The following is a 25,566-nucleotide window of genomic DNA, read 5'->3' as shown; positions in this document are numbered from 1 at the left end:
ACACCTCCACTTCCATCTTTTTAGTGGTTAACTGGAGATAAGAGTCTCATGGGGTGGGAGTAAGGGGGAGTGTAGTTGTGGAGATGGGAGGGCAGGGATGGTAGGAGAAAAACAAAGGAGGAGGCAACAATGCTTAATAAGAAATGGACTCATTACCTTGCTCATGTAACTGTAATCCCTCTGTACGGTATTTTCACAATAAAAAACTTATTTTTAAAAAAAGAGTCTCATAGACTTTTCTGCCTGGGCTAGCTTTGAATCGTGATCCTCAGGTCTTGGTTTCCTGAGTAACTAGGGTTACAGGTGTGAGCCAGGGGCACCTGGTCCAATTTAATTATCTCCCAGAAATATAGAATCCAGGGGTCTCTACCACCCTGAGAACAACAGTGGACCTGGCTCCCTGGGAAACACTACACAGAAGCATGCAAAGTGAAGTGTGTTCGGGTAAACATGGCAGAACATGGTTTGTCCAAAACACATCACTCTGACCTTGTAAACATCACACTGAACAGTACTGTGATCTCCATAAATACTGAGGACCTGCACAGATGAGGGTGCCTGGAAGAACGGCTTCCTTCCTTCCCAGACACTGGCAGTTCCAGGCATACAGGGTGCAGGAATACCCAGAGGTACTTCTCAGTTCACATTCGGGAGCTGCTCTTGGAGTCATCTCATTAAATAACCATCCTGCATGTCCGCGTCTGCATCACTTTGGTCAGACAGAGCATCTTCTGTCCGCAGGCACTGGGAAGAGGGGCTGAGGTGAGCAGCCTGCGTCCTTTCCCCACTGGCTATCAGCAGAGTGGACTCTCCTCCATCAGCATCCTCTTCTGGGTCCGCCATCTCTTCTGTCAGAGATGACACCAGACTGGCTTCGTCCACGTCTTTGTCGACAACTCTCAAGAATACAGAGTTTAAGTCCACATTGAAGATAATTCTGTCTCCAGAGCCCTCGGGGGAGCTGCTATTGTCCGCAAGAAAGGGATCCTGGAGCAGACTTTCTCTCCTCTCATAGGGCTCACTTGAGTCTCCTGACTGCCAAGGTTGGGGTTCTGGTGCTGTTGAGGGGTCCAGCTCAGCTCCAGCTTCAGCCTCATCAGATTCGTCAGCATCTGGGTCTATGGGCTGGGACTCGTGGGACGGGATGGAGGAGGCTGGGTCCGGGCTTAGAAGGCGGCCTACGAGTCCATGCATGGTATAGCCAGTCGCATTTGCCTTAGGAGTCACTTCAGTATCACTGTCACTGTCGTCGTAATTGTAATTCCACACTTTCTTCTTTCTGTGGATGGAGATGACTTCCACCATATCCACTGCTTCCAATGGTGGCGGTTTGGAGAATTTCAGGGAACGATAACTACAGAAATTCTAAGAGAGAGAAACAGAGAGACTGTATCACTTAACGATTGCTATGGCTTTTTGTTGTTGTTTGTTTTGGCCAGGTTCTCATGCACTGGCTCGGCTTTTTTTGTTCAAGGCTGTCACTCTACCACTGGAACTGGAGTTCCATTTCGGATTTTTGCTGGTTTGTTTGAGAGGAGAGTCTCACAGACTTTCCTGCCTAGGCTGGCTTTGAACTGTGACTCTCTCTAGCCTGAATAGCTAGGATTACAGACTACCAAAGGTCGGGGAATGAAGGGCAATCTATCTGGAAATGGCTGAGTTCTTTAGATTTTTTTATTACCCTTGAGGGTAATGACAAAGGTCCTGGGTGAAATAGCCCAGGACCTGGCTATAAATGCTAGGAATAATCCAGGAAAGAAATGCCTTGTAGACTCAAGCACTTACTGGTATCCATCCCAGCCTTGGCACAAAGTAGGTTATAGTATTAAAAATTCTTATTCAAGTGAGGTGCTTCATGCTTGTAATCCTAGCTACTCAGGAGGCTGACATCTGAGGATCACTATTTGAAGCCAGCTCAGGCAGGAAAGTTCTTGAGACTCTGAGATTTATCTCCAATTAACCACCAGGAAACAAGCTGTAGCTCGGTGCTGTGGCTCAAATAGTAGAGTGCTACCCTTGAGTAGGAGAGCTCAGGGAGAGTGCCTAGGCCCTGAGTTCAAGCACCAGGACTGACCCCTAAAGAAACCCCTGGATAGATAAGATCTTATATATTTCCCCAGCTTCAAAAGCTAAAGATGAAAACAACATTTAGAGTTTTTACTACTTCTCCTGCATGAGAGGCAGGAAATGTTTCTCTTTTTCGATTTCTCCCTACTTCAACCCTGTTTGTTATATTAAAAACTCATTTTTGCTAAAACTTTAAACTAAAAAGTCTATATAAGAAAAGATTTTTATTGTCCACAGTATTGGCGTTTGAATTCAGGGTCTCTCATTTGCTCAGTTTGTTTGCTCAGATATCTTTCTACCACTTGAGCCATACCTCTAGCCTTCCTTTTGCTAGTTACTTTGGAAATGAAGTCTCATGGTTTTATCTCCTATATAGATGCTGTTTGACTCATGATACAATTATGACCTGATAAACATAGTAAGGTGAAAACATTGTAAGCTGAAAATATGCCTAATATAGCTAAATTACTGATCAATAACTTAAGACTTGCCTACGCTTTAAGAGGCCCACACTACCTACATGAGCCCACAGTTGGCAATATCATCTAACATACACACAGCCTAGGTTACAACCTAGTGTTGACTTTCTATGGTAATCCAGAATTTGAGGTACAGGTTTTACTGAATGACCATTACAGAGTCAAAAAGTATGCAAGCTGAACAAGTCAGAAGCTATTGATACTGCCTTATAAAACTGTAACTGCTTTGGCTTTCATATATTACAGTCTTAGATTTAACTGGAACTGGCACTTGTATGTGGTGTGAGGTAGGGATCCAATGTTATTTCCCTAATGTAAGTAAACTTTATTGACCACTCCATCCTTCTCTTTCTGATAAGTAATGCTATAGTGTTCAATCAGATTGATAGTTTTCTCCACAATGGTCATGGACATCATCTGCTTGATTTATACATTAAATGTTTCTTGTTACTATTACAGTTGAAGTTTGCAATGGATATTCTACATAAAGTTCCAAACCAGGAAAAATGAAATCAGGAGCCTGGTTATGCCTGGGAAGGATTAGTGTCTAATCCTTAGCTGAGAATTCTGGAGGAACTGGCTATGTTCTCTTCTGATCTGGACATGAGTTTTATGGGTGTGTCCAATTTGTGAAAATTCACCAAGCTTCACATCTATGATTTGTGTACTTCCTTTTCACATCTATGATTTGTGTACTTCCTTTTTTTTTTTTGTCAGTTCTGGGGCTTGAATTCAGGCTCTCTCTGAGCTTTTTTTTTTTTTTTTGGGTACGGTCATGGGGCCTGAACTCTGGGCCTGGGCGCTGTCCCTCAGCTCTTCAGCTCAAGGCTAGTGCTCTACCACTTGAGCCACGGCGCCACTTCCGGATTTTTTCTTTTTGCTTACGTGGTGCTGAGGAATCGAACCCAGGGCCTCATGCATGCAAGGCAAGCGCTCTATCACTGAGCCACCTTCCCAGCCCCTCTCTGAGCTTTTTTTGCTCAAGGTTAACACTCTGCCACTTTGAGCCATAGTGCAACTTCTGGTTTCCTGATGGTTAATTGTAGATGAGTCTCATGAACTTTCCTGTCTGGACTGGCTTCAAATTGTTATTCTCAGATCTCAGCCTCCTGAGTATCTAGGATTATAGGCATGTACCACCAACAACCAGCTTTGTTTATTTATTTATTTATTTTTGTTTTGGTCAGTGGTAGGGCTTGAACTCCAGGCCTGGGTGCTGTCCCCCAGCTCTTCAGCTCAAAGCTAGCACTCTACCACTTGAGCCACAGCACCATTTCCGGTTTTCTGAGTGGTTTATTAGAGATAAGAGTCTCATGGAGTTTCCTGCCTGGGCTGGCTTTGAACCATGATCCTCAGATCTCAGCCTTCTGAGTAGCTAGGATTATAGGCATGAGCCATCAGCAGCCAGCTTTAGTTTATTTCTTAATTATGCTTTATACTTATTTTTAAAGTGAAGGCTGGTATTGCTAAGCTAATAAGTTAGTTACCTCTAGACTCATGGGAAATTTTTTTACTTAGATAATTTTATAATCTCATCTATCAATTATTATTGTCTCTACCCCATTCCTCAAACTTTCAGCTCCACAAAGGCAGAGTTTTTATTTGTTCATTTTTGTATCCCAACATCTGGAACATGCTACACATTATAGATACTCAAAAAATGTTATAAAATGATAAAATCAGCCAGGCACTGGTGGTTCATAACTGCAATCCTAGCTACTCAAGAGGCTGAGATCTAAGGATCATGGTTCAAAGCCAGCCTGGGCAGGAAAGCCAATGAGACTTTTATCTCCAAACACGTACCATAAAAAGCCAGAAGTGGAGCTGTGGCTTAAGTGGTAGAGTGCTAACCTTAAGCATAAAAGCTCAAGGACAGTGCTCAGGCCTAGAGTTCAAATCCCAGCACTGGCACATACAAAAAAAATTGAACATCTACTCTTGATTAAACATGTGTATTCAAACACTCTGACATGGAGTGTCCTATTTTTCTATCCCTAGGATTTTTACTTCAATATACAACAATAATTTTTAGCGGAGAAATACAAGATACAAGATAATAAAGTAAGTGTAATTTTATCAGTTGTGAAGGACATGTAATTATATGGCTGTTGAGCAATTAGATGGTGGATGAGTTCAAATGTTAAAAAATATTTCCATAGGAAATACTGCTGAAGTAATACAAAAGGAAAGCAATGAGAGAGGGGAAGTGATCAATGATGGGTGAGTGTAGGTCAGCTAAAAGAAGGAAGGTTCTAGAAAGATGTCCAGATCAATGCAAAGGCTCTGCTAAGGATCCAAACAGAAATGCAGAAGAACCTGACTTGTTACATTGAAATCTTTGTATAATTACTGAAAGATAATAAAAAAAGAAAATAAGAAACACAGAAGAGACTAAAATAAGACAATAATAACACAAATGACAGAATATCTGACCCTGAACAGAGGTTGTAAAAAATCGACTGATCATCCGAGCACTGTGGCTCACGCCTATAATCCTAGCTACTCAGGAGGCTGAGATCTGAGGACTGGTTGGAAGCCAGCCTGGGCAGGAAAGTGCACTCCTACTTCCAATAAACTACTCAGAGAAAGCAGAAAATGGCACTGTGCCTCAAGTGCATTAGCCTTGAGTGAAAGAGCTCAGGGACAGCACCAAAGCCCTGAGTTCAAGCCCCAGGACTGGCAAAAAATACAATTAAGTTAAAAAAATAAAAATGAATCAACTGATCAATGTTATTGGTACTTTGTAGCAAATGCATACACTATTGCCAGCATTATAACTTAATTAGTTATATCACAAGATAAATTTACTTTGTGCATGTGCATGTTAATTCAAGTAACCCATAGTAAAAAAAAAAATCTATATAGAAATTTCCATTGCAAGCTGAGTGCCAGTGGTTCACGGCTATAATACTAGTTACTTAGGAAGCTGGGATCTGAGGATCATAGTTTAAAGTCAGCCCAGGAAAACACATTGTGAGACTCTTATTTCCAATTAACCAGAAAAATGCTGGCCAGAGCTGGAAGTATGGCTCAAGTGGTAGAGTGCTGTTTTTGAGGAAAAGGAAACCAAGCCAGAGCACGAAGCCTTAAATTCAAACCCCAGTACCAACACACAGATACAGACACAGACACACAAAACTTCATTATACTATTTATAATGGCCAAAGAATAAAAGAATAGAAAGGAAAAGAAAGCATAAAGAGAAAAAAAATCTAAATGCTGCTTAGACAGAAAATGGTCAAATAATATATTAATCAGTGAGACGTTAATAATGATGGAATTTTATAATACATGGACAACCTATCCATATAAGACAACTTACAATTGCAAAGTTTGTTTTTCCAGACTGATAAAACTCACTGGTGGTTTTGTTACATAAGACTCTCTTCTGTGAAAACATTCAAGTATATAATAAAAACACTTAAGTTAAAAAGATAAACAAAAAAAAATTTTTTTGGGGGGTCCGGTAGTGGGGCTGAACTCTGGGCCTGGGCGCTGTCCCTCAGCTCTTCAGCTCAAGGCTAGCGCTCTACCACTTGAGCCACAGTGCCACTTCCAGCTTTTTTCTTATGTGGTGCTGAGGAATTGAACCCAAGGCCTCGAGCATGCAAGGCAAGTGCTCTACCACTGAGCCACCTTCCCAGCCCCGATAAACAAAATTTTTAAAAAAGGAAACAACATTACTTACCAAGACTTTGGGGAGTTTAGTTTTTAAGCAAATATAACCAACCCGTTTCAACATTATGATCACAGAGACAGCTACTAGCAAACCCAAAATGATTAGGGTTCCTGCTTTGGCAGACTCTGATAGCCCTGTTGGAGAGAAGATAAACGATTATACCTCAAAAGAAGTCTGATGAAGGGGTCACTGATGGGAATCAACGTACCTCCACTCTGGTGTTAGAAGGTTTGATACAGAGGAAGCAGAAGTTTTTTTTAAAAAAAAACTTACATTGTGACATATCGAAGAACGGAGAGTAAGCCTAATGTGTGTGTGTGTGTGTGTACACATGCGTGTGCTTGCGCTGGCACTAAGAGTTGAACTCAGAGGCTCATGCTCTCACTTGTTTTTTTCCACTTAAGGCTAGTAATCAACCACTTGAGCCACACCTGCATGTTTGGCTTTTTGATGGTTAACTGGAGATAAGAGACTTCTGGCTTTTCTGCCCAGGCCGATTTAACTTTGATCTTCAGCTCTCAGCCTCCGAGAAGCTACAGGATTACTGGTGTTGAGCCACCAGTGCCTGGCTTATGTCTTTCAAAGTAAATATTTTTTTTTTTTTTTTTTTTAGTTGATGGTTTCTGGTTACAATGTAGTAGCCACTAGCTGAGGCTGTTTAATTAATGACCCAAATTAAATAAAAGGAGGTCATTTTTTCCATCACCTCAGCCAAATCTGCAATGCTACCAGGTACATGACTGCATGTGCTAAAGGCAGAAGAGGTGAAAGAAAGGCAGCGTGCCTGGAACTCACTTGGCTCGAAGAATTCCCCTTTGCCTGGCAGAATTCCTTTTGGAAACTGCAATTTCCTGACTGCAAGGATGTCTGGACCAACAAGAGATAGATATTGATATAATAAGACATAAACTCTTTTACATGTGTAGAAAGATCTTTATTGGTGTTAAACCTATAACCAAATCCTCAGTAAAAGTAGATAAAGAGGAAAAAGAGGGGGTTATGTAATTGAACTTTTCATTTTTTCTGCGTGTCAGTAACTGGGGCTTGAACTCAGGGTCTGGGCACTGTCCCTTAGCTTAATTACTCAAGGCTGGTGCTCTACCACTTGAGCTCTACCACGGCTCTACTTCCAGCTTTTTGGTAGTTAACTAGAGACAAGAGTATCTCAGACTTTTCTTGCCAGGCTGGTTTTGAACTGTGATCCTTAGATTTCAGCCTCTAGTGTAGCTTGTGGAATGAGCCACAAGTGTCGGGCTGGGTTTTTGTTTTTAATTTCATGTAGTCTCCTACTGCAATGTAAGGTCCATAATGTCGGGGTTGGTTTTCTTCACTGCTGTCTCTATTGTCCAGGATGGAATTTCATCACTGTAGAATCCTAATAAATGTTTACCAAATGAACGAATGGAGCTTCCCTTAAGGGCTTTACTGAAAGAGCCAATTAGTGAATTCTGGGATGGCCAAATCTCTGGGCAAAGTCACCCTGTGTCAATTGGCCTGAGACTGTCGTGTTTGCTATAATCCAAGTCAGAACTGCTGTCAGCTCTCCATCCATGACCCCTCAGGCATGCAATTTGTTTGGATCTTGAGTTTAACTGATTGAGGGTGGCTGAGGAAGCAAGTGGACGGTGAGAGGTGCTATGTTATGCCAACCTGTTTGGTTTCTTGGGACACCTTCACTTTAACTGTCTTGGTGAATGGATGGAAGAGCTACAGCTGACACATGCAACATGATGTATGTGTGCAGAGTGAAGATGGAACAGCCTCCCGGCATGCCCACGCATAAATAACCCTCTGCTAAAAAGAGAGTCAGAGGAAAAACTGTGATGAAATTTAACTGTCAGTGTGAACGTTGTGGAGATAAGCTCTTTGAGAGGTATTTGGGGCATAGAAGCTCTGCTCTCATAGATGGGCCCATGTTATTGTGGGTTATGTATCAGGAGTGGCTTGTTGTGAAGGCAGCTCACCGTTTCCCCTCTTGACAGAAAATACCCTTCAACATACCACCATCACCATGCATGCAGCAAGAAGGCCCTTCCATCTGGGACAACCAGCATTCAGGACTGGAAGAGCTAGATCTCTCTTCTTTCTAACTTATCCCAGTCTGTGCTATTGTGTTACAATAGCAGAAATGAATGCAGGAGCATATCTGAGTTTATGCTGATGAAGGGACTCATGGGGACAGGGCTGGGCAGCTTCTGAGTGAGAGCTGATAGACAGAAACCCTAACCAGAAGGTTAGGACCATCAGAAGACTGGATCATCCTTCAAGCCACACCCCCGTCTCACAGGGATCAAGGAGGGGCTGGAAATTGAGTCCAATCCTGTGGCCAATGATATAGTCAGTCATAGCTACATAATGAAACTTAACAAAACTCTGGAACATCAGGTTTAGGGGGCTTCTGTGTTGGTGAATTGATTTGAGGGTGGTGGTAAAGAGTAGTTCACCAAATTTACAATTAACTCTATCACTTAAGGTCATTTCCTTGTAAATTCAACCATATTTCACTCTGGTAAATTAAAACATAAAAGACACATCCACTGGGGCTGGGGAATTTAGGGCTCCTTTAAAGAAGATATTCTAAGATGTTCCCCACCTCCCTTTGATAAATCGGCTGCAGACTAGAGACTGAGCAGATTCTGTGCTGGAAAGGCTTTTAAGCTGGCTGTTTTGCAGCTCACTTCTGCAGAGAAAGGAAGGTTCTGGATCACAGGTTTACTGTTTGGATATCTGCAACGGAAGAGCTTTCTGCTTTCATCAAAGACAGGCAAGGTCCATGCTGGGAGGTCCACGTCATCCCCAGAGTCAGGCTGCATCTGCCCCCGATCGCACTGTCTCCATCTCCACCTTCCAGCACTGGATTTGAACAACAGCCAACCAAAGACCCATGGCACTGAGTTTAATTCTGTTTCCCTGAAACATGTGTACTTCTAGACAGAGTCTGGCCTTAGAAAGACATATATGTATCATCCTTAATGTAGGATGATGTAAACATTGATTACCACACAGTACAGAGACTGACCAGCGGCAAAGGTTTCCCTGCTAAGATTTTATTGGAAGAAATGCCTTTGGCACACCCCCATGAAGTTCAGATTCTTCCAACAGATTTACCTTCAAGATAGAAGCATGAATTTAGATCACATGAATTTCCAGAAACTAAACCCTACCTGATTCCTGGACAGGTTGAAGGCGGGTGCACTTTAAAGGAGATCTTATTACTTTTCCCAGACCTTTAGGCTCAAAATAAACAGATACACAGTAGTTTGTGTTTGGAATTAAATTGTCAATGACATAGCTGAAATTTCCACTGATGTCTCCATTTATTCGGGGTTTGTGCTGTAAAAAGAATTTTTAAAAAATCAGTAAGACATTAGTGAGAATTTGGAGTGTGTGTGTGTGTGTGTGTGTGTGTGTGTGTGTGTGTGTGTGTGTGTGTGTGTGTGTGTGTGTGTGTGTGTGTGTGTGTGTATTTGGTGCCAGTACTGGTGCTTGATTTCAGGTACTGTCCTTTAGCTTTTTCACACAAGACTGGTGCTCTACCACTTGAGCCACAGCTCCACTTCCAGATTTTGCTGGCTATTTGGAAATAAGTCTATTTATAGACTTTTCTGCCCAGGCTAGCTTTGGACAGGGATCCTCAGATGTCAGCCTCCTGAGTAGCTAGGATCACAGGTGAGTCACTAGCACGGGTACTTGCATGGATTTTACAGTTGGCATAGTATTATCCTAACTATTACAGCAGGGCCCAACCATGAGTGCTATTTGTCCATTTTCATACATTCTATCCCTCTGAGAGACGGAATCAACAAGTAATGGAATATTCTGATCTGTCTCACAGTGGGGTCGCTGGAGGATTTGGACATTTAGTGGCAGTCCTGCAGGGAGAAATGAGGAGGGGGAAGAACCATTCCTCTTGCAGTGTGAAGACTGGAGACATTTGACATGTTTGTCACTTGTGGCTCAGTGAAAGTATTCCTTTGGAGATTTCATCCTGGCTTCCTGAGATCTGCCCACCTGTGTACACATATGCTGTCTTCCTGTGGGTCCTCTGATTTGTGCCCAGGGCCTAGTCTTTTAAAGAAGAAATGTGCTGGGTGCTGGTGGCTCACGCCTGTCATCCTAGCTACTCAGGAGGCTGAGATCTGAGGATCTCCTTCAAAGCCAGCCCTGACAGGAAAGGCGTGAGATTCTTATCTCTAATAAACCAGTCAGAAAACCGGAACTGGCACTGTGGCTCAAGTGGTAGAGTGCTAGCCTTGAGCTGAAGTGCTGAGGGACAGCACCCAGGCCCAGAGGTCAAGCTCCATGACTGACAGAAAAAAAAAAAAAAAGAAGAAGAAATGTGTTTCTGCAATGGACGAACTATAGAGACTTCTTTCCTAAAGTGAGATCATGTTGATGCCTAGAACTTTTTTTTTTTTGGTCGGTTGTGGGGCTTGAACTCTGGGCTTGGACGCTGTCCCTGCGCTCTTCAGCTCAAGGTGAGCGCTCTACCACTTGAGCCAAAAGCGCCACTTCCAGTTTTCTAGTGGTTTATTGGAGATAAGAGTCTCAGAGAGTTTCCTGCCCAGGCTGGCTTTGAACCTCGATCCTCAGACCTCAGCCTCCTGAGTAGTTAGGATTACAGGCGTGAGCCATAGGTGCCTGGCACCCAGAACTTTCTGTCTCAATTGTTCAACTGCGCATTAATTTCTTTACCAACCCATCAGTGGCCCTCGGCACAGAGAGCACTTACCGTCTTCACCATCTCCTCCCCGTGCTCCTTGATGACGAGCGATAAGTGATGGGAAATATCTTTCCCATAAATCTTGGGAATGACAGGTGGAAACGTCACTATCACATTCATGTGGTCTGTAAAGCCCACAATGCCAAACTCAGGTGGCTCAAAAGACACTGTTTAGAAACAAAGTGAGAAAGCAGTCTCAGTATCATCACTGTCCACCTCACAATCACGTCTCCCCCAAATCTTTTTTTTTTTTGGGTCTGGTCACGGGGCCTGAACTCTGGGCCTGGGCGCTGTCCCTCAGCTCTTCAGCTCAAGGCTAGCGCTCTACCACTTGAGCCACAGTGCCACTTCTGGCTTTTTTCTTTTTGCTTATGTGATGCTGAGGAATTGAACCCAGGGCCTCTGGCATGCAAGGCATGCGCTCTACCACTGAGCCACCTTCAAAGCCTCTCCCCCCCCAAATCTTCTTTTATTTCTGGCGATGGTACTGAGGGCTTGAACTCAGGACCTTGTGCTCTCACTTGGCTTTTCACTCAAGACTGGTGCTCCACTATTTGAGCCACACTTCCACTTCTGGCTTTTTGCTAGTTAATGGGAGATAAGACTCTGGTTGGGCTTTTTATTTTTTTCTTCTTCAGGCTTTGGGCCACGATCCTCCTATTTCAGCTTCTCAAGTAGTTCACAATACAGGCCTGAGCCACAGGTGCCTAGCCTGCTTCCACTTTTTAGATAAGAAGGCTTAGAGCCACAAAATAAGGAGCCTCAGTTGCAGAAACAGGAAATGGCAGAGCGGGAGAGAGCTCCTTTGGTCCTAAGACACCTTTGTAGAGCCTCTTATCTATGGTAGAACAAGTAAGGATGATCTTGATGAGACAGACAAAGCCATTGACTCACAGTTGGTGGCCAAGATACTGCCCACACACTGCAGCAACGTTGTGTTCCCGCGGAACCCCTCCAACAAGGGGATGTAGGTCTCGTGCATGTCTTCCCACACATCTGTGACGTCGCAAAACGAGGACGTGATATTTGTACAGTTCCCAATGGCCTTCGCACCTTCCAGTTTACTTTGGAGAGCAACGGAGAAAGGAAAGCTTTAGTACATAGGTAAGGCCAATCCATCGTCTGCGTCTCACATACCTCAGTTCCTTTAGGACGCTGCCCAAATACCACTGTACCACATCCCCTGCCTTAACCACAGTTTTACTTTATTTATCTTTATTATGCCAGTAATGAGGCTTGAACTCAGGGCCTTACCGCTGTCCCTTAGCTTTCTTGCTCAAGGCTGATGCTCTACCACCTGAGCCACAAGTTCCACTGATGGCTACAAAAAAAGCCGAAGTGACCTTCCCAACTTTATGTGCAGCTCCCTCCACCGGAGGCCCAATCATCCACCACACTTGAAAGCTTTAGGCTTCCTGGAACCTGCTGGTCCACTCCTGACCTTCCTGGAAAACAATCTTCTCTCCCTTTCCCTAGCTCTCCATTCCTGAGGAGGGGCTAAAAGGAGACGCCCTCCACACCAGAGCTAAGATGGAAAACTGGCTCCTGCTCCCCATCTGTTCTTCTGGATGTATTTTTCTGCTCGAGGTTTCTGCTGTTCCTGGCTTTATTCCATACTTGTTCATACTGAGAACAAGAACCCACTCCTGGCTTGCCTCTCACCACCTCCAGGTTCTTTGCTGGATCATCAGAGATAAGAGTCTCACGGATTTTCCTGTCAGGCTTCAAAAGCGTGATCCTCAGATCCTGATTCTTAAGTAGCTAGGATTATAGGCATGAGCCACCAGTGCCAAGCGAAAACACCTTATTTTAAAATGGAGCATGCTCTCTCTCCCTCCTTACCCATCTTTATATTGTATAGTGCTTCCCTCCACCTGCCACATTATACCTTTACTTGATTCATGATATCTCCATCCATTTTCAGAATAATCCCCCCCCAGAGCTCAGAGACTTTGTTTCCTGGCTGGAACCAGGGATGCAGTAGGGGCTTGGTAAATACTTGCTGGATGAACGAACTGTAGGCTTCCCCAGTAAGAGGCTCCAGATCTCCCTCCCGCTCTCGGACATCCATGACTGTCACCTCTGAGGCCTCTTCTTTCTCTTTGGCAGCAGGCCACATGGTTCTAAGTCAGGACTGTGCTACTTTAGAAAGGTAGGTAGATAGGGGCTGGGAAGGTGGCTCAGTGGTAGAGTGCATGCCTTGCATGCCAGAGGCCCTGGGTTCGATTCCTCAGCACCACATAAGCAAAAAGAAAAAAAAGCCAGAAGTGGCGCTGTGGCTCAAGTGGTAGAGCACTAGCCTTGAGCTTAAGAGCTGAGGGACAGCGCCCAGGCCCAGAGTTCAGGCCCCATGACCGGACCCAAAAAAACAAAAAAACAAAGAAAGGTAGGTAGATAAAATAGGTGATCAACCAATGCAAAGAGGCTGAAGAGAAACTCACAAAAGGCCCTTCCTGTGCCAGGCAAATAAACCAGGCAAGTACATAACCAACAGAAGGACATTTCAGGGTCCACTGAGTCCAAAGAATGACTTACGAGAGTGACTACTAGATGTGGGAAGAAGAGGGCCAAAAAGACGCCATCCATTCTAACTCCTACCAACCCTGCAGCAAGCAGCACAAAGAGAGGCTGTGTTCTGGGACATGGCAAAGCCGGTGAGTGACTAACCAGACTTTGGAGCCAGGCTTGCTGGACAGTTTTATGGTCTCCCATTTGCTTCTATGAATAATGAAAAGTGAACATAAGCCATCAATATGGTAAGCAGACCTCTGTGCCTCTGAAAATCAGAGGACTTTTAAACATTCATCTTGGCTGAATTTGAGACATCACTAGGAAGATTAAATGTGGATGGAAGCCAGGCACTGGTGACTCACACATGTAAATCCCAACTATTCAGGACTCTGAGGTATAAGGATTGTGGTTCGAAGCCAGCCTGAGCAGAAAGAAGCCTTAGCTCAAATTAGCCAGCAAAAAGCTAGATCTGGGGTGTGGTATAAGTGGTAGAGTGTTAGCTTTGTAAAGAAAATAATGATAAAGAAAAAAGGCCAAGCGAGATCATGAGGCCTTGGTCTTGAGTTCAAGCTCCAGTTCTGGTGCACTTGCAGTGCGCGCGCGTGCACACGCACACGCACATACACACACACACACAGGTAGGTGTTTTGCCCTTGGTCTTTTAAGGGGCTATATAAAAACTGGACAGGAAGGAACAGGTGCGAGGCAGATGAAAAAAGAGAGACTAAGAGAGAGAGTATATAATGGAAAGATACTACTTTAGCAAGAGAAAAATGAAATAACCAACCTCATGACTGTGTATTGTAATGTATAATGAGTTGGTACGACGGAAGTGTTTTTTAATTCCCATGATAAAATGAGCCGAAAATTTTGTACTGTCATTTTCAAAATGCAAGATTCCTCTGAAAAACCTAAAGAGAAACAGGAAGAAATTTTAAAATGGGGCTGACATTTGGGACAAAGGGCTGCATTTGGGCCATTGTTCTATCTTTCCCTTGGGATGTGGGGACACAAGCCCTCTGGAGAGTCCTGAGTTCTTCACATAGGACATAGGAAATGAACTAATACTTAATTAACAAACAAACTCCTGACAGTGAGGGGAATGCTGAAAACAGGAAGTTCATACTCCATAAATAGAGTTTGAGCCCTTGGTAGCACGCCTGTAACCCTAGCTACTCAGGAGGCTGAGATCTGAGGATCTAGGTTGGAAGCCAGCCTGAGCAGGAAATTTCATGAGATGCTTATCTCCAATTAACCACCAAAAGCTGGAAATGGAGGTGTGGCTCAAATGGTAGAGTGCCAGCCATGTGGGAAAACCTAAGGGAGAGCTTGAGGTTTTGAGTTCAAGGCCTAGTCCCAGCATGCACACATGCATGCGTGCACACATGCACACACACACATGAATAAAAGGGTTTCCCCAATTACTGAGTCTTTCTAACTCACTGGGCCAAAATAATCCAGTTCATTCTGGGTTCTGCAGTGTACTTCTTGTTTCCCTCCCCACCCCTCCATTTTCTTAGCTCTGCTCCCAGCTCCCTCTGAACTCCCCTCTGCACTTATTTCCCTGGTCACAGAAAGGAGAGTTGAATAATATGTGTAAGGACTAGCCCTTTCTAGGCATTTAGCTTAAGTAGTGTTGAGCTAGGTACTTAAGAGTCCCATTTTCCACCTGTGAAATCCAGTTGACTTATATAGTGTTGTATGCTGGGAAATGGGTGGCAAATGAGATTCTAACACTCCACTTGTCAAATCCTGCCTTATACTATTAATTGTGTGTGTGCATGTGTGTATGTGTGTGTGTACGCTGCCAGTATGGGGCTTGAACTCAATGCCTGGTGCTCTATCAATTAAGCCACATCTCCACTTCTGACTTTTTGCTGATAAATTTAAATAAGAGTCTCATGGACTTTTCTGTTCAGGCTGGCTTTGAACCACAATCCTCAGATCTCAGTTTTCTCTGTAGCTAGGATTACAGGTGTGAACCACCAGTGTCCAGCTCAGGACTTAGTATGCAATGGGTATGTTTGTTCTTAGTGTATGGGCACTGTCCCTCTGGGGGTTTTTGCTCAAGACTAGTGCTCTACCATTTGAGCCAGAGCTCTACTTCCAGTCTTTTGACTTTCTTGCTCAGGCTGGCTTTGAACCATGATCCTCAGATCTCAGCCTCCTGAAAAGGTAGGATTACAGGCATGAGCCACCAGCTGCTGGCTTCATTTTTCCACTAGTAAGAATAGTAAGAGTTGGACTATTCTTTTAAGAGGTCTTAAAATGATCTCTAGTGGGGGGAGGGGGGAGGCTGGGAAGGGATGTGAAGGGTAAACAAAGGAGGAGGCTGCAATGCTTGGTAAGAAATGTACGCATTATCCTGCCCATGTAACTGTAACTCCTCTGTACAGTATGTTCACAAATTAAATTAAATTAAATTTAAAAAAATGATCTCTAGTGTTCATTTCTTATAATTCTTTTGTAAGGCACATATGAAAACTAGAGTTAGTTAATTTTAGTTCCTTTTATAGACAAAAGATTCTAGTAAAACTAACAAGTTTGGGATCAGAAATTAGATTTTGCATTTTTTATTATGTTGGAATGGTCACCCAAACATTTTGACCTTTCTAAAAATTTACTCAAACCAAGAACATCTCTTACCATTGAGAGAATGAGAAGCACCAAACATTAGGCTCATGTACACTAAGAGGAAGAAAAATAGGTTAGTGGAGTGGTACTGTATTCTCTGGGCTTGGCTTACAATTAATACTCTAAATTTATTTTTATCTTACTTTATTTTAATGTTTCTATATTTTAATGCTTCCCTTCTAATACTGTTTTCTTACTTGTCAGTTTTTAACATTTCTAATGAAGAAATTTTGACACATCAATGCAGGCATACAATGTTCATCAATAAGAATCATCCAGGGCTGGGAAGGTGGCTCAGTGGTAGAGTGCTTGCCTTGCATGCATGAGGCCCTGGGTTCGACTCCTCAGCACCACATAAGCAAAAAGAAAAAAAGCTGGAAGTGGTGCTATGGCTCAAGTGGTAGAGCACTAGCCTTGAGGTGAAGAGCTGAGGGACAGCGCTCAGGCTCAGAGTTCAGGCCCCACGACCGGACCCAAAAAAGAAAAAAAGAATCATCCAATGCTGAAATAAGGCCACAGAATGACCCACTGCAACAATGATACTCACAAAACACTATGTTGGAAATGAACCTTACAACTTTTGGGGGGGGAGTGGAGTGGGGGAGGTAGAGAAGGGAAGGGATAATGGGAGAAAAACAAAGGAGGGGGTAACAATGCTGGACAAGAAATGTACTCATTACCTAACTGAAGTAACTGTTACCTCTCTGTACAGCATCTTTACAGGAAAATAAAAATTAAAAAAAAATCATCCCCTCCATTACTTCACTCTTCCCAAACCAGTCTCAGTAAGTTCAATATTCTTTTACACACAGGTATTAATTATGACTGGATTAAGACTGTCTTGTGCTAACCAAAATTTTAAGCAACTGGTTCTTAACTGACATTGATACCACCAGTACATAGTTTAAGAGTTGTATCTTGAATGGATCCAAAATATGATCATTGGTACATGATACTACCAGGGTTTACCTGAAAAGAGAACTCCAGGATTATGAATAAGCAGATTGTCAATTGATTCATCTTAAAGGTAAGGGTGTTTACTAAGGGTGGTAGAGGAAAAAGGATGTTTGTGATTGAAACTGGTGAGTCTCAGTGCGGGGTGGAGGTGTAGGGGCATTTGTTTCCTGGCTAGAACAATTACTGTAAGGGTAGGGGTTCCTGGAATTTTTTAGATACATGGTATCCATGGAGATCATCCATGCATGCTGCCAGACCTGGTCCCATTCCTGGATACTCTGCTGATAAACTGTGTGACAGAAGACATCGCTTCTGAAATAGAAGCAACCAGGTAACAAGACTAGAACTAGAGAGAGAGAGAGAGAGTAAGAGAAAAGATGGATAGTAAATGGAATGCATAAACTACAGGGTAAGAGTTACAAGGTTGGCTCCCTTTCCAGCTATTGAAGTCTGGTGATAAACTCTACCCTGGGTTTGACTGAGGGAATTATGAGAAATCGCTTTTTTTTTTTTTTTTTTGGTGCCAATACTAGGGCTTGAACTTAGGGCTTGGGTGCTGTCCTTTAGCTTTTTCTGCTTAAAGCTAGAACTTAACTCCTTGTGCCACAGCTCCACGTCTAGCTTTTTAGTGGTTAGCTGGAGAAGTCTCACAGAGTTTTCTGCCTGAACTAGCTTCAAACTGTGATCTTCAGATCTCAGCCTCCTAATGAGCTAGGATTACAAGTGTGAGGCACCAGCTCCCGGTAAGGACCACTAAATGATACACAAGGATACTCCCAATATCACTGCACCTTCTGCTATTCTTATATATATCCGTGTTTTCCTAAAATTAACGCAGTCAGCTTTTCAAGGAGCAGCTGACAGGAAGCAGGCTGATCTGGCCCTGCAGTTAGGAAGGCAGTTTGCTGCTCCACTACAGAACTCTGTATGGTGATGTCAACACAAGCTTGCTACCATAGAGTAAGATAAAAAGTAGCACTTACCTGTAAGACACCAAAGAAGTGAATGGACGGCTGGGGCCCTGTAGTTCAAAAGCATCTTTGCTGGTTTTTAAATCCTTTTTTTATTTTTTCACCTGAAAGAAAATCATACCAGATGATTAACATTTGGACTTGATAATTGATTTGTAAAAATTAAAAACAGGGCAAAGACAAGATCACACAAAGCCATCAATGGTTAGCCAAATTCCTGGTGCTAGCCCTCTGTCCTCCTAAGAGCTGGTCCATCTGCCTTTTTACTCCAGCTGACTCTCTCAGCTTCTCCTGAGAGAAATTGTAAATTTAACTTTTGAACAGGGAACTCTCAGTTAAAGTGTGTGTGTGTGTGTGTGTGTGTGTGTGTGTGTGTGTGTGTTGGTTCTGAGCCTTGAACTTTTGGTGGTTAGTTGGAGATAAGAGTCTCTTGGACTTTCTTGTCCAGGTTTGATTGTGATCCTTAGATCTCACCTCTTGAGCAGCTAGGATTACAGGCGTGAGCCACTGATGCCCAGCCAGAGTAGAGATTTAAACCCTTTAGATGAGATGAATAGATTATGGATTGAATGGGAGTCACTGGCAGAGGAGAGTTCTATACTCCCAGAAACTCTTACTTCATCATAACCTTCAACAGAAAAACATCAAAATAACTACTGGACAAAGAGAAGTCCAAAAGTTTTTCAGACAGGCTCAAGCTGCCACCCATGCAGCAAGCCAGTGACTTAATGCACCAGAGGCAGTCATTTTCTGGAATCTAACAGTAACTTGCAACGGTGTGAGAAATACTAGAAGGACCAGCTTTTGTCTCTCCACCTGCACATTCTGAGATTTATAAAACATGATGACCAGCCTGCTTTGTCTCAGCACCCAACTGCTGAACTTCCCCCCAAGTCTGGTGCTTATCTACTTCCGGCCATGTCTGGTTCTTCCTCTTCCTGTTAGTAACGTCTCAGTCCTGCTTAACAGGGGGGAAGCGCTCACGGCTTCTAACTGAACCTTGTTTTCCCGTTTTGAGAATCTATTTGGCCCAAGGAGGGAAGAGGTCACTGTCTTTATTTTTATTTTACCCTTGTTTATGATTTTGTGGTTTATATCATCCTGAATCTGGCTTGAGTGCTCTTAATAGTGTAATGCAATAATTCTATATCCAAAATAAGTACTCTTGTATTGGCATTACATATATACACTAAATATAAATATCTGATATACTTAAATATATTATACATTATAAATATTACAAATATAACATATTGCATATATTTATAATGTATCTTATATAATAACATATAAAGTATAGCATATATTATATGTATAAATATATTATATAATGTAAATATTTGCTATATATTAAATATATATAAACTATATATATTTGATTTATTTTGTCTTTTTTTTGTTGGTCATGGGGGCTGAATTCTGGGCCTGGGCACTGTCCCTCAGCTCTTCAGCTCAAGGCTAGCGTTCTACCACTTGAGGCACAGCGCCACTTCCAGCTTTTTCTGCTTATGTGGTGCTGAGGAATTGAACCTACGGCCTCATGCATGCAAGGCAAGCACGCTACCACTAAGCCATCTTCCCAGCCTCAACTATATATATTTGAATATACATAGATACATATTTAATGCTGGTTCTGGTGCTTAAACTCGGGATCTTGTAGTCTCACTTTTTTTGTTTTTCACTCAAAACTGGTGCTCTACCTCTGGAGCCACACTTCTAGTCCTTGTATTAATTTTCAAATCTGGCTTGACACACAATACAAAGAAGAAGATAAGAAGATTCATGCTAATTTTTTTTTAGAATGGCATTAAATAGTACATTTAAAAATATGATTATTTGAGCCGGGCGCTGGTGGCTCACGCCTGTAATCCTAGCTACTCAGGAGGCTGAGATCTGAGGATTGCGGTTCAAAGCCAGCCGGGGAAGGAGAGACCGTGAGACCCCTATCTCCAATAAACCACCAGAAAACCGGAAGTGGCGCTGTAGCTCAAGTGGTAGAGCGCTCGCCTTGAGCTAAAGAGCTGAGGGACAGCGCCCAAGCCCAGAGTTCAAGCCTCACGACCGACCAAAAAAAATAAAATAAAATAAATAAAAAATGATTATTTGAGAAAAAACTGAAGGAGATTCTTCATTTTAGTATTTTATAGAACTTTTTTTTTTGTCAGTTTGTGGGACTTGAACTCTGGGCCTGGGCACTGTCCCTCAGCTTTTCAGCTCAAGGCTAGTGCTCTACCACTTGAGCCACAGCGCCACTTCAAGTTTTCTATTGGCTCATTAGAGATAAGAGTCTCACGGACTTCCCTGCCCAGGCTGGCTTTGAACGGAGATCCTCAGATCTCAGCCTCCTGAGTAGCTAGGATTACAGGTGTGAGCCACCGGCACCTGGCTTATTTTATGGGACTTTTAAAAAAGAGCTGGCCCTCCATTTTTATTTGCCTTTGTGGGCCCATGTTATGCAGTCGGTCTGCTCTTAGCTCACTGACTGCCCAAGCTCCTTACCATGAAGGCAGGGGTGTCAGCCAGTCATACACATATGCAAGTACCAGGCTACAAATTGTCCCCAGCTCAAGCCTTCGCCCTCCCTCCCTCCCCCCCCTCTGTCTCTTTGGTGCCAGGCCTGGGGCTTGAACTCAGGGCCTGGATACTGTCTCTGAGCTTCTTTCATTCAAGGGTAGTGCTTTACCACTGGAGTCACAGCTCCACTTCCAGTTTTTTGGTGGTTAATTGGACAGAAGAGTCTCATAGACTTTACTGACCAGGCTGATTTAGAACTTTGATCCTCACTTCTAAGTCTCTTGAGTAGCTAGGATTATAAGCCTAAGCCATTGGTATCTGGCTATCTTTTAACATTTAAGACGTATTTATTGATCAGTGTTTTGCAAGATGACATTAACTCTCATTGTTTTTCCCTTTCCTCCTTTACTTCCTTACATTTTGCTGCTTTTTTTTCTTTGTCTAGACTTAAAGCAAGTCCACTCTATTCTAGCCACAATTTCTACTGATACTTTGTATTAATTTAAATACAATATTCACCAACATTTTCTCTCTCTTTTTTTTTTTTTTTGGTCAGTCATGGGGCTTGAACTCAGAGCCTGGGTGCTGTTCCTCAGCTTTTTTGTTGAGCCACAGCGCCACTTCTGGTTTTCTGGTGGTTTATTGGAGATAAGAGTCTCATGCACTTTCTGCCCAGACTGGCTTTGAACAGCAATCCTCAGATTTCAGCGTCCTGAGTAGCCAGGATTACAGGTGTGAGCCACCAGTGCCCAGCTGGACCAAGTCTTTTTTTTTTTTCCCCACTCTTAAGTTCTTTAACACTTAGTTCGCTATTTCTTGGGGTTTTTGTTGTTGTTGTTTTGTTTTTTCCTGGTTTTTCCGCTGCTCATCATGTTTGTGAATAGGAGCTGTCCCTTAGCTTTTCACTCCAGGCTAACACTCTACCACTAGAACCACACGCCCACTTCCTGCTTTTTGCTGGTTAATTGGCAGTACGAATCTGCTCCAGCTACATTAGAACCATGAGCTTCAGATCTCAGCCTCCTGGAGAGCCAGCAGCTCTTCCCTGGCTGCTAAGTAATTTATGTACCTATGTGTGTGATTAGTTGAACACTTTTCTTTCCTCTTCTCCCTTCCCCCACCTATCATCATTCCTCGGGTGGTGTGAAATCCTGTTTTCCTTTTGACACGTTGAGCTGATTCTAGTTTGTTCAGGTAAGCTTCCACAGCGGCTCAGGCTGGTACTGAAGGCTTGATGCAATTAGGGGCGTTGGGGAATGAGGCCCAGAAACGCTTGTGCTCAGTCTTCCTCAGCACACTGGCTCTGCTTTCTTTCGGGGGAGATTTTGGCAAATCGCAGAGAGGCAGGTGGTGTCAGCCATTTGGGCTTCCGGGTTGTTCTGATCTGTGGGCAATCAGCTGACCTCCTCCCCTGTGTCGGGCACTCAGGGGCAGGCGCTCCACTATCAGAGAGGAAAATGGCTAAGCCTGGCAGGCAACTTTCCTACAACCATTAGGGAGCATTTTCAAGTGTTTTCACTGGCTGGAGTGCTGTGCAGAGATGGGGATATGCTTAAAACTTACATGTATTTTTAAGAACCTCAGAATTAAAAGCAAGCCACCAAGCAAACAAAAACTACAGTATCTACTTTGCAAGACCCTGGCTTATACAACGGCATGACCGTGTGATTTTTTTTTTCTTACTTGGTCATATACATCAAAGTTCTTCTTTTTTTTTGGGGGGGGGGGGTCCGGTCGTGGGGCCTGAACTCTGGGCCTGGGCGCTGTCCCTCAGCTCTTCAGCTCAAGGCTAGCACTCTACCACTTGAGCCACAGAGCCACTTCCGGCTTTTTTCTTTTTGCTTATGTGGTGCTGAGGACTCGAACCCAGGGCCTCAGGCATGCAAGGCAAGTGCTCTACCACTGAGCCACCTTCCCAGCCCCTCAAAGTTCTTCTTACAATCAACAATTGGTTTAATGTGGATGCTGGTTCTGATAAAATAGAAATACTGATTAAGGATTAGATATGTGACTGACTCGTTTTGAAAGTTTGTAAGTGTTATGGCAACAGGAATCCAATGTGCTTTTATGTGGGCAAGTGTGAGTGATGGAATATCTGTGTATATTCACACATAGTTTTATTTATTTATTTATTTATTTATTTATTTGAGACGGGGCCTTGCTTTGTAGCCAAAGCTGGCTTCAGACTCATGATCCTCTGTCTCAGCCTCCTAAATTCTGAGATGACAAAAGCATACCACCATGCCCTACTGGAATATATAATTTCAATAAAAATACCTCAGCAAGAGGAAGACACATTTTATTAAAAGCTTCCCTTCTGTAGTTCAGTGGTAGAGTGTGAGGCCCTGGGTTTAATCCCTACCACTGCAGAAAACCAGTTTGACTTCTAAGACAATTCCTTTTGGGTGATCTATGTTTTCCTAGTGTTGTTGTTGGTTTGGTTTTGTTTTGTTTTTTGGTGCCAGGCCTGGGGCTTGAACTCAGGACTTTGGCACTATCCCTGAGCTTTTTTTTGCTCAAGGTTAATGCTCCACCATTTGAGCTACAAATACACTTCCAGAATTTTAGCAGGTAGTAGGAGGTAAGAGTCTCATGGGCTTTCCTGAAGGGTTGGCTTTGAAACACAATCTGCAGATCTCAGCTTCTGGAGTAGTGAGGATTACAGGTGTGAGGCACCTGTACCTAACTGCTTCTAGAGTTTTTTTTGGCTTCATTTTTCTTTAGATAAGTCACCAAGTTGTTATTGGTCAAATAACCTGAACCAAATACAGGTGGATCTTAACTTCTTCCTTACTTTTTGAGACCGAACCTGTCACTCCCAGCAACCTAGGCAAACACTGTACTGAGCTACACATCCTTACATCAACCAATATTAGTAAGTTAAACTTTGGAGGAAAATTCAGTTAAGAACTGTCATGGCAAAGGTCTAGAGGCATGCTCCAGTGGTAAAACATCTGCATTGCGTACACAAGATCCCCAATTCAAACCTCTGTACAAAGTATATATATATATATATATGTGTGTGTATATATACATATATGTATATATATGTATATATGTTATATAGTGTGGTGGGGGGCTATAATCTTACTCAGGAAGCTGAGATCTAAGGATCATGGTTCAAAACCAGCCTGGGCAGAAAAGTCTGTCTGAGACTCTTATCTCCAATTAACCACCAAAAAGTTAGGAGTGGAGGTCTGGCTCAAGTGGTACACATAAACACACACGCACAGCCATGCAAGTTGTTGTATATATAATTTAAAGTAGAAAAACAAGTTGTGAGTGAGCTCTGGAAGCTAAAAGTTCGAGCTGTTTCCCGAGACAAACATCAAACTTTATCCACCCAGTTCTAAACCGCTAGCTGCCAAGATGTTTTCTTTAGAGCCAGTTTTGGTGTGGCCTCTGCTAAAGCTGCGCTCGCGTTAAACCTGAACCGATGCACTGCGGGACGAGGCCGGCGGAGTCCTGACATAGTAAGAAGCTGAGGGACAGGGCTCAAGCCCAGGCCGGGACTCCCAGGCTCTTCCTTTCCAAGACCCCTCTGCCAAACCTGGGATCCAACACCGCGAACTCAGGGGAGCTCACCGACCGAGCGCTCGGCGCCGAGGAGAAATCAAGCCCCCCCACCGCAGCCCCCTCCAGAGGCGGCGGTGGGCGCCCCGCGGCTCGCGAGGGGCCCGCGGTGGCCGGGCCAGGCGGACATCAGGAATGGCCGCCCTCCGACCCCGAAGCTCCGCACCCTGCAGTGGCTACAGCCCGGTGTCCCGGGCGCACGACCCTGGGACCCCCGACGGCGGCCACCTGGGGGGGCACGGCAGGGGGGAGCCCAGCCGCAGGGCGCCCCGGGACGACCGGGGTCCCCAGGCCGCAGCCCAGGCCGCACCAGGAGCAGCCCCCACGACCCGGAGGGAAGCCGGGGAGGCGGAGTCCCGGAGACCGGGAGAAGCCGGTGGGGATTCCGGGAATATGGCTGGGGGAGGCGGCCTCCGCTCCGGGGTGGGCACGCCGGCGCCACTCGTCCCCTCCCCGTGCCCGCTCCCCCGTGCCCCCTCCCCCGTGCCCGCTCCCCCGTGCCCCCTCCCCGCGACCCCTCCCGCGTGTCCCCTCCCCCGCGACCCCTCCCCCGCGACCCCTCCCCCGTGCCCCCTCGCGTGCCCCCTCCCCCGCGACCCCTCCCCCGCGACCCCTCCCCCGCGACCCCTCCCCCGCGACCCCTCCCCCGCGACCCCTCGGCTGACCTGCGGAGCGGGCTTCGGCGCGCAGCGCTGGCGGCCGGGAGGCGCCCCGCCCCTCCCGCCCTGGCGGCCGGGGACGCAGCGGCGCGGGCACCGGGCAGGGCCGGCGCGGGGAGGACAGTGGGTTGCGCGGACCGGAGGCGGCCTTGACACTTGGCCCGCCGCCTCAGCGCGCGGCGGGAACAAACACACCCGGCCGGCCCACAGAACGCAGCTCCGCGCCGGGCCGCGGGGGCGGGGCCGGGCCGGGGCGGGGCGGGGCCAAAGGTCCGGGCGTTTCCTGGCGTCCAATGCTGATCCAGGGCGCCGCGCCTTCCCCGGAGCGCGCGCGGGCGCGCACACGGGCGCGCACGCGCTCTGTGTCCTCCCTTAACATCTATGCGGGAAGGGATTACGGTGTTCTGGTTACTGAAGCATCCTCTGGCCTCAACTCTGCTTGGGTCTTAGAGATGCACAAAACCATGATGGATGAGGGAACGCGGGAAGGGATTCCCTTTTGGCTTCCCCATTTATTACTTTCATAAACCTCTAGTTAGAGATCTCCAATCAATAAAAGGACATCACAACACCTTTAAAAACAAACCAGTGGCGATCCTTTCTTGGTTGGATGTCATTTGAGGTTCCCTAATTATTCCCCCCCCTCGCCTTAATGCCAATCTCAGGGCTTGAATTCAGGGCCTGGGTCCTGTTACTTAACTTTTTTTTTTTTTGCTCAAGGCTGGAGCTCTACTACTTGAGCCACAGCTCTACTTCTGGCTTTCTGGTGGTTAGTGTTAACTGTAGATAACAGTCACAA

The 25,566-nt window shown here is 44.7% G+C and overlaps 1 protein-coding gene across 1 annotated transcript; it reads right to left on the bottom strand.

The window, feature by feature from the left end:
- Positions 1–247: 247 nt before the first annotated feature.
- On the bottom strand, positions 248–24,960 carry Ifnar2 (interferon alpha and beta receptor subunit 2). Its single transcript, XM_042687217.1, has 10 exons — positions 24,774–24,960; positions 18,034–18,125; positions 16,106–16,147; positions 14,247–14,370; positions 11,843–12,012; positions 10,958–11,115; positions 9,390–9,558; positions 6,235–6,359; positions 5,869–5,934; positions 248–1,365 (listed from the first exon to the last, which is right to left on the bottom strand). The coding sequence occupies exons 2-10, from the start codon at positions 18,086–18,088 to the stop codon at positions 667–669; spliced, it is 1,608 nt and encodes a 535-aa protein (XP_042543151.1). The 5' UTR covers positions 18,089–18,125; positions 24,774–24,960; the 3' UTR covers positions 248–666.
- Positions 24,961–25,566: the final 606 nt, after the last annotated feature.

This window comes from Dipodomys spectabilis, unplaced genomic scaffold (assembly GCF_019054845.1).
Source record: "Dipodomys spectabilis isolate Male_0828 unplaced genomic scaffold, ASM1905484v1 ptg000107l, whole genome shotgun sequence".
Classification (NCBI taxonomy): Eukaryota; Metazoa; Chordata; class Mammalia; order Rodentia; family Heteromyidae; genus Dipodomys; species Dipodomys spectabilis.
This window is presented reverse-complemented; position numbering and strand designations above follow the sequence as displayed.